This window comes from Elephantulus edwardii, unplaced genomic scaffold, assembly GCF_000299155.1.
Source record: "Elephantulus edwardii isolate Elephantulus edwardi_28Jun2011 unplaced genomic scaffold, EleEdw1.0 scaffold00875, whole genome shotgun sequence".
Lineage (NCBI taxonomy): Eukaryota > Metazoa > Chordata > Mammalia > Macroscelidea > Macroscelididae > Elephantulus > Elephantulus edwardii.
The window spans coordinates 6,118-15,366 of record NW_006400625.1 but is presented as its reverse complement, the minus strand read 5'-3'; the positions used below and the strand labels follow the sequence as shown (position 1 = coordinate 15,366).

The window sequence follows — 9,249 nt, the reverse complement described above, 5'->3', positions numbered from 1 at the left end:
CAAAAGTTAGCATTGCTTGGGCAGGAAGAATTGAGACACAGCAGGTTAAGTGACAGATCAAGGCGTCCCCAACGTGTTAACAGAGAAGACAGGTCACATGAAAAGCAGTCCCTTCCCCCAAGCCCCTCCCCAAGAAAGAAATATGCAAAAACCCACACCAACAAAATGGTGACTTTTTTTCTTTTTTTAGAAAAAAGTAGGAAAGAGTAGAAAAAAAAGTAAAAACAAGCAACCTCTCGAATGTCTTTAAATTACAAGGTTTTCAAGGCACAGTATCTGTGAAGTAGGCGGTTATCAAGCTGCTCAGCGCATAGAGAAAGCGGGAATTATCTGTGTAGAACTAAAGCCGCTAGAAATGCTTGGTGGAGGATGTTTTAGGTTCACAGTTTGGTTGGTGATGCTTGGCTCCTACGAATCAAATGGATATATTTACCCACTCACCTCTTGCCAGAAAATTCCAGTCTTATGCCGCCGGCAGGGCATGGAACGGGACCACGGCTCCCTAATGCTCACAAATTCTCAGGTTCCCACCCTGGGTGCTGTTGGAGGCGACCCACTTCTAGACACAAGGCAAACCCCTCCTCCTTGCGGTTCCCAGGGCTCAAGGCAGGAGCTGCCCAGGCTTTCCCACACCTGCCTGGGGACTAGAGAACCCCAGCTTCACCTTCTGTTTGCTAAGCTTCTCTAGGGTCAACTCTGACTTTAAAAAAAAAAACAAAAAAACCTCTTTGCACAAATGACTTCCTTAATTAAAGATAAAATATCACAGAACATAAATATTTTCAAGAGTGTTCAAAATGAACCAAACGATTGTAATCTTTTGAAATGAAAAGAAAAAAAACAACAAAAGAGTGTTAGTCATAGCAGACCGTCCTCAGAAGAAGCTCTGAATATGAGAAGCCCCTCAGGAGCACATGCGGGGTGTGGCCGCTGCATTAGCACGTGCACGTGCGAAGCTCCAGGTGAATTCCAGGTGAAGAGCCATTGCCGTGGTAACACCATCCCAAGACTCCCTGGACCTCCTAACACAGCTGGCCTAACATCCACATTCTTTGTGCCCAGAAAGGCTGACCTGCACCAATCCAAGATGCAAAGACTCAATGCACTGATGTCTTGAATGCCTCTCCGAAAAGTGACTGGGTTGCTGTCCATCTTGGAGTCACCAGTCACCGCAAAGAGAGGAAGATGTTAGAGCTCTCAATCTGTGAGTCTGGAAGCAAAGGGATGCTGAGGACAAAACATGATCCAATGAAGTCTCTAGGGCCTCCCACCTCCGCTCTTATGAGCTCGTATCTTCCAGATGATTTCTCCAAGACTGGTTTTCCCCGTCCAGAAAGCGTCCCTTCCCTGGCCAAGCCTCTCTTCCCCATGGCTGGTGGCAGGGTCCCTCAGGGCCGGGTCAGCGTAGTGTACACGGGCTGCTCCCAGCTACTGGTGGGGCTATGGGCAGCTGGCACTGAAAGGCCATTGAGTAGGGGCGAGGCGTATGGCCGGCGGGACGAGTGGAAATAGGGGTACTGGTACAAGCTGGACGGGTAGCCAGGGTATGGACCATAGTAGCTGGAGGTCTGCAGGTCAGTGTAGTCGCATTGAGAACCCCCGAAGGAGCCAGTGGACACAGCAGATGTGGCCGTGGTGACGCAGGCCTGGGCACTGTAGGCGCTGTAGTCGCGGCTGGGCGAGCTGCTGTGGGACTGGTCACTGTAGTGGCTGGGGCTCATCTGCTCCGTCTTGATGTGGGGTCGCGGGGGCCCTGCCTCGGTGGGTGACGCTGAGGCCGAGGAGGCACCCTTGTGCGCCCACACTGGGGATGCCCCCATGCCAGTCGCCCCTGCGTGTGAGTAAGAGGTGCCCCCGTAGGAGCTGGCGACTGCCTGGCCAGGCTCAGCGGCGATGGCTGAGTGGCCATTGAGTGGCAAGTACTGGTCAAACTCATGGACATCGAAAGTGTCCATGTTACCGATGACCTCACTGCTCAGCTCGGAGATGTCCACGTTGCTGAAGTCGATGTTCTGGCGGCCACTGTCCACCAGGCGGCGCCCTTCCAGCTTAAGCTCCTGCTTGTTGCCTGCTGTCGCTCCAGGGTGGTGCAAGTCCGTCTTGGGGGTGGTGGGTGGGGTAGGCGGCCCGTGGGTCTGCCCTGGGGAGAGAGCACATCCAGTAAAGAATGACCCTTCTGTGGGGGCCGGGTGGGGCTGGCCAAGCTGCAGGCAGCCGAAGGCCAACCTAACCGCCACAGGTCTGGGATCAACAGCTTTTTGTTCCCTTATGGTTTTTTTGCAGAAATTCCAGCCAAGCCAGACCCAGACCTCCCCACAGGGACGTTCTAAGGGGAGGCTTGAGACTAGCAGGGGCCTTGACGTGGAGACTGAGGCATGGGGTGAGGTGATGGCCGTTCCTGCCAGCAAGCGCTGGCATAGGGGACGTGGAGCCTCCTGTATGTGACAGGTCACAAACACAAAACCCTTCTCTCTGCGGCCTGGCAGAGTACACTTAGCTCCTAAGATACCAGTCAGCCTGGTTCTGAGATAGGTCAACTACCACATGGGTGCTGGGAATGTCTAAGTGGGGATGGCTCCTGGGCACTGGATCAGCCCCCATAGAAACCAAAGTGGTTCAGGGAAAAGAACTGAGCTGAGAAATGTATTGTGCAAGGTTGACACTCAGAACTGCCATCCCCCCCATCTGGGGGTGTGGCATCCCAGCAAAGATATCAGGCTACTGGCATGAAGATGAGGCTATGCAGGCCCCCCTGGGGATCACAGACATGTGAGCAGGGGCTGGGTCCCAAGAGAAGTTCTACACTGGGGTGACGCCTTTTCCCCACCTATCAATTGTGGTCCACAGGCTCCCACCTCCCATTAGGGCTCTGGGACCCACCTGTGTGGTCACCGTGGTGATGCGAGTCGCTGAGCCCTGTGTCAGCCTTGTACATAGGGCCAGCGCCTGGGTGGTGGCCCAGCTCAGGGCCCGAGTCCCCATCGCCCTGGCCGGCCTTCACACTCTTTCGGCGACGTGGCTGGTACTTGTAGTCCGGATGGTCCTTCTTGTGCTGCACCCGAAGGCGCTCAGCCTCCTCCACGAAGGGGCGCTTCTCTGTCTCACTCAGCAGGCTGCAGACACAAGAACAGCATCAGGGTCAGAGGTCATCCTGTATGGCACCGGATAGCATCCCAGCAATCCTGGCCACAGAGACCATCACCAAGTGAGTGAGTGGCCCAGGTCAAGCCCCAGAGAAAAGCTAAGTTCCTCCACGTTTGTGGGCATGTGACAGGCAAGCCAGCATCAGGAGCCAGACCCATACATCTCCTTTCCTCCTTTACTTCCCCTCCAAGGGTGTGTCTGTCTCTCCCTCAGGGACTTTTTAGAAGTTGAGGACATCCAGAGGGCAGCTGAAGCTGCTCTCAGACTTGTCCAAACACTTGCAACATCCCATTCTCCTTGCTTAGCCTTAGACCTTTCCAGAAACAAGGATCTAACTGCCTGCAGGATGGGACTGAGGGAGGTCAGGGGCTGCCCGACCATAGCTCACAGGGCACACTGAGGGGCTATGCTGAGCCCCAGGTGTTTTTGGAGACTCTTGAGCTCCGGAGACTGGGAAGCAGCTCTCTAAAACCAGAGATCCACTTCAAACCCAGGCAGGGGGCATCCGGCGGAGGTGGGCGCTGGGAACAGCCGCTCTGCTGTGGCTCTTGTCCTACTTTCTGCTTCCAGCATCGAACAAAACGACGCCTTCACTGTGCCAAATGCACCGCGCCAGCCTCCAGGAGTACCTCCCCCCACCCCTTCCATGCCTAGTGGCGCAGAGAAGGTGGGCTGTGGAATGGGGCCTGCTGGGAATTGGGAGGGAATGTTTGCCTTCCGGAGAGCTGGGGTATCCAGGAGCAGACCCTTCCCCAGCAAGAAGATGCCTCCAAAAGGCAGCTCCCCACCGGGTTGGGCCCTAGGTTGGGCCCTACGTTCAGGTCTTTCCTGGGGAGGGACGAGAGCTCCAGCCACTCACAGCTCCTGGGTCTGCACTCCGGAATCAGTTGTTTCTTGGATAGGGTTCTCGTAGGAAGAGGTCGTTCCCTTTCTCTTGCCTTGGTCAGAACCAGACCGAAGCCCCGCGCGCCCGCCATCTGGTCTAGCCCCCGCTCCCAATCCCCGCCGTCGATGCTCACCGCCACAGCTTGCCCAGTGTCTTGCTGAGCTCTGCGTTGTGCAGGTGCGGGTACTGGTCCGCCAGCTTGCGGCGCGCCGCCTGCGCCCACACCATGAAGGCGTTCATGGGCCGCTTCACGTGTGGTTTAGCCTTGAGTGCGCCGCCGCCACCACCGCGCACGGGCATGGGTACCAGACTCCAGTCGTAGCCCTTGAGCACCTGCGACACCGCGTCTCGGATGCAGGCAGGGAAGCGTTCGTCCGCTGCCGCCTCGCTCGCATCACCTCGGCTGCCGCCGCCCCCGCCAGCACCCGCTGCGCGGCCCAGACCCTCGGAGCCGGCGGGCGACGGCGGTGCGTCCGAGTCCGAGTCTTCCACGTGCGACATAGAACTGGCGGTGCCCGATGGACTGCAGGGCGGCTGCACGCGCGCCTCGCTCATGTCCAGCATCGGGGCCGCGCGCGGGGTGCTCCGGGCTGCGCTGAGGTTTTTCAGGAACTGGGTTGCCACTCTTTCTCCCGGAGGTCTCCACAGGAGCCGCTTCGCCCCAGCTTCGATTCCCCTGCGCAGCCGCTCCTTGCGCTCGGGGGCAACAAGTTTCTTTAAGCAGCCCCCCCAGGCACCGCCCCTTCCCGGGCTCCCCATTGGCCAGCGCCCGCCCCACCCTAGGGGCGGAGTCTGGCTCTCCACCCCCACCCCACCCCAGTCTTCAAGAAGGCGCCGCGGTCCCCGCCCTCCTGGCTCTCTTCCCACGTGGCTCGACGAGGTTTGGGGCCTGGGACTCTCCTAGGAAGGGAAGGGAAGGGAGGAGAGAGGGCGCAGAGGCTGGGCTCCCCAGGTGCCCCAAGCCGGTGATCGTGAGGAAACAGGACCTCAGGGACTCTTAAACCCCTGCGCGTCTTGAACCCCGACGTCTGGCCCGCAGCCCAGAGGCGCCAGGTCGACCCTGCCAGCCTGCGCCCCCCGGGGAGACTCGACAGCAGAGCGCCAGAGCAGGTCCCCGCCCTCTGCCCGGCGCGACGGGCAGGGGCCACCCAACGCGCCGGGCTCTGCAGGCCGCGCGCTCGGAGCTTGACCCCCTCCGAGTACGAGCGTGGGAGCTCCGGTGGGGGCGCTGGGCTGGACCGACTGCCTCTGACTGTCTAGTCCCGGGGGGCCTCCTGGCGGATGGTGTGGCCGGACGCGGGGGCCCAGGACCTTCCGGGTGTGACCTGGGGTGTGGGGCGCCCAGGCCGCGAGGCCCTTGGTGGGTGGTCAGCTGGGGCAGTTCTGCGCCGTGCGCTCTGCGCGCAGGGAGAGGGCGGGATTGACATGCCTTCACTCTAGAGGGAGGGGATCGGAGTGTTCCTCCCTGGTGGGGGCGGCAGAGTCGGGAAAGGGACATTTCCCTCGAGGGGAGTGGGGAGTTGCAGCTCCTAGTGCTCACCCGTGACCCCCCACCTTCCTGAGAGAGATGGCCTTGGGCCAGGCAGCCCTCAAAGACGCTTAGGATTCTTTTAGCAGTCACTTGTGAGCGAGGAGACCAATAGCCCGCCCCTCGAGCTGCACAACACTCCCCTGTCCTCCACCCGCCTTTGAGACTCAGTGATCCCGTGACAGGTCCCCCATGGGCCACCACCCCAGGAAAGTGGGCTGCCACAGTCAAGGGACAGTGACGCTGTGTTGCCAACCCAACCAGAAGGTCTGAAAGCTGGAGACTCAAATCCAGTCTCAGGGTTCTGTGTCATCCTTGCATCTTTGTCTGGGAACATTTTACCTGAAAGGACATGCTTCCCATGGCCATCTGCAGCAGTCTCCCGCCTCGGAGGGTGCAGCCTCCAGAGGCCTTGGAGCAGGAAAGCCTTAAACAGGAAGCTGTGTGCATTGGACCCTCACCCTGGCCCACAATTCAGGTGCATGAAGGCAGACCTTAGCTCCACAGAATTCTGAGATTGTCCTGAGCCTATAGCCAAGTGACAGGCTCACCTGCACACTTTGCTTGTTCTTGCCACCTGGTCCCCTATCCTGAACTTTGAGGACAGACCTTTGGTAAGCCCATGGAGCTCCTGCCAGCGTAGGGTAGTGAGGCAGTCCCATTGGAAAACACCTCTCCTTCAAGGGGCATTTCGTCCCCTACAGTTCAGATGTGGAGTTGAACCAGTTGCCCATGTCTTTGGCTGGCCCACAAGACCCTTGCAAAACAAAATGAGGTTTCACCAGCGAGGGCAGCAAGGAGCAGCCTCCTCTTCTACTCTTTTACCTATGGGAAGGGGTTGGGGAGGTTGGGGCCCACATCCCATTCGCGGGTGAGTATGGTGAGTGACCCTGGATGAGCAATGGTTAAGCCCTTGGCCGCTAACCAAAAGGTGAGCAGCCTGAACTCACCAGCTGCTCTGTAAGAGAGCGAGGCAGTCCGCTTGCACCATGAAAACCCTGTGGGGCTATTCTCTATAGCATTACTGTGAGTTGGAATCAACAGCTCAGTGACTGTGAGTTCGGGTTTTATTGATTTTGGACATGGTGAAGTGACTTCGTCTTGTGAATAGGAGCTGACCTGGGAGAGTCCAGTTACCATGGTCACATGGCAAGACAGGCCTGCTCTTTTTTCTGAGTCATGTGAGCCTCAGGGGGATGACAAGGGATTAAGGACTTCCAGCATTCAAGTGGGCCTGTTCTCCCAGGAGATGGGTAAGGAGGGGTATTTCTGCAGGTGTGACTCAGGCCATCTGAAAATGTTGGCATGAACCGTGAACGTGGTCAGGAGAGAGAGTACAGCCTGTCATGATGGTGACACTTGGAGATCAGAACTGGGAGACTAGGGCAGATGGGGACTCCAAACCCCCTTCCAGGCTTGTCTATTCCACTTCGAGGCCTCTATGGATTGGGCTGCTAATCCAAAGGTCAGTGGCTTGAATCTACCAGCCTCTCTTTGATGAGGTGGTCTGCTTTGGTAAAAATGACAGCTTCAGGAACACTATGTGGCAGTCTTAGTCTGTCCTCCAGGGTGCCTATAAGTCAGACTCAGTTCAATGGCACTAGCGGTGGCCTCAGTCTGTGATTTCTGTGGCCATGTGGGATGCTATGTTGACCCAGGTTGTGGCTTTCAGACAGGGAGACACTTGGAAAGGGGTAATTTGTCCGTTAAGTATATGTTTACTGCTTACTGAGTGCCAACGCTAATGAGTAAAGTAGGGTGTTGTTAAAAATGAGGAAGACACTACGGTGAAGTGTACTCTGGTGCAATGGCAGCAACAATGGGTCAAGCGCAGAACGGGGTGACGTGAGCGTGGCGCAGCCCAGGGTTAGCGTGGCGCTGAACGTGGGGCGGCTCGGGTGAGCGTGGCGCGGCTCGGGGTGAGTGTGGCGCGGGCTGCAGACTTTCCTTCTCTCCTGCACAGGCTTGCTGGTAGTTGGAGCAGATTCAATGGCACCTAACAGCAGGATGAACAGCACAGACTCACACTGCACAGTCCCTGCTCTGGAGATGCTGGAGCTGAAGAAGAGGAAACAAAGAAACAAGCAAGCACATCACAGGGGCTGAGGCATGACTTCCAGGGAAGGGGACTTCAGGATGACAATTCACTGGACACCTGAGGCATCCAGCTGCATGAAGGGAGTGAGCCTCCGTTTTCTGGTGATGCTGTAACAAGGAGGTGTGCCTCAGCTCTGGTGCTGCTGGAACAGAGAACACAAGGGAGTAGCTTTAACCAAGACTTGAATAGCTTTAAACCCAGGACAGTGCAGAGGCCATGGTGCTTTGAAAATATATCACTCACACATTGCCTTCAAGTCAGAACTGACTCACAGCTGATTCTCCAGAGGCTGTAAATCACAGGGGAGGAGACTGCCCATCTTTGTCCTGAGGAGCTGCTTGTAGATTCAAACCATCAGGGAAGCTCCGCCTTTGCTTTGGCTGTGCAACTCCCAGCTGACTACCACCAGAACTTGCTGTGAAATTTGTTATTATTGTTGCTGTGTACAGAATCAACCCATAGCTGACCCTCTAGCGGGTTTTCAGAAGCAGTTAATCCCACAGAAGGAGATTTCCCCATCCTTCTTGTGTGGAGTAGCTGGTGGATTTGAACTGTGTGCCTTTAGGATTGCAGTGCAGCTTCTTGCCACTACGCCACCAGAGCTCCCTTGTGAAACTGTATAGGACAACTATTTGAAAACTAACTCTCCATCCACCTCAAACACTACAAACCCTTTTTCAGGAGAAGGCCTGCTCGCTGTCTCTCAGACCTGCCCCCATGCACCAGCCTGTGCTGTGCCCCTGTGCTCACTAGGGCTCCTAAAGTTGGTGTTACATGCTGTCAAATCAGAACGGACTCATCACTGACCCTCCACAGCATTTCAAGTGGCTGATTTCTCACAAGTGGATCTTGATAAGGGTCCATGAGAGAGAGAGAGGCAGACCCTCGATGAGCTGGACTGACACTGGCTGCCCCAGTGGTTCAAACAGAAGGAATTGTGTTGACTGGACAGGGTTTCATTCTGTGGTTCACAGGGTCGCCATGAGTTGGGGTCAAATTGACGGCACCTCACAACAGATTGTCAGGCCTTTCTTGTGTGGTGCCTCTGGATAGATTCAGACCTCCAACCTTTAGGTCAGCACCCCAGGGCTTAACCATTTGTGCCATCCAGGGACTCTGTAGACATTCAGGATACACAAAAGGTGACCCCAGCAATTTAACCAAAGAAAACTTGCCAGAGAAGAGCTGTGCGCTGTCGGGTTTACAGTGACTGATTTTTCAGAAACCATGGCCAGCCCTTTCTTGCGTGGTACCTCTAGGTAAACTTGAATCTCTAAGCATGTTACCTGCTCCACCAGGGACTGCACTTGAAGAAGGTTCCACAGATCTTGGCCTCACTCTTCGGGGTCTCTGAGGCCTCAGCTCCATTTAGTCCTTTGTCCCCTGCACCTCCTAGAAATCCTTGTTTCTGAACCTTTCTAACACAGACCTGTTTTAACTCGCTAGAAAACTAAGATCCCACAAGAAAGTGGAGATCCCACATGGGGATGACTTTAAGAAACAGAACTTCATTCTTTCACAGTTTAGGGACCTGGAAGTCCAAGTTCAGGATCCTTGTCTCTTCAGCTTGGCTTCCTGGGAAACCTCCTTGCG

At 56.1% G+C, this 9,249-nt stretch overlaps 1 protein-coding gene across 1 annotated transcript; it reads right to left on the bottom strand.

Annotated features, from left to right (window-relative positions):
* Positions 1 to 1,388: 1,388 nt before the first annotated feature.
* LOC102874446 (transcription factor SOX-8-like) lies at positions 1,389 to 4,594 on the bottom strand. The gene is made up of 3 exons (XM_006903434.1): positions 4,164 to 4,594; positions 2,881 to 3,113; positions 1,389 to 2,140 (listed from the first exon to the last, which is right to left on the bottom strand). Exons 1-3 carry the CDS (start codon positions 4,592 to 4,594, stop codon positions 1,389 to 1,391), a joined length of 1,416 nt encoding a protein of 471 aa, XP_006903496.1.
* Between the last annotated feature and the right edge of the window lie 4,655 nt (positions 4,595 to 9,249).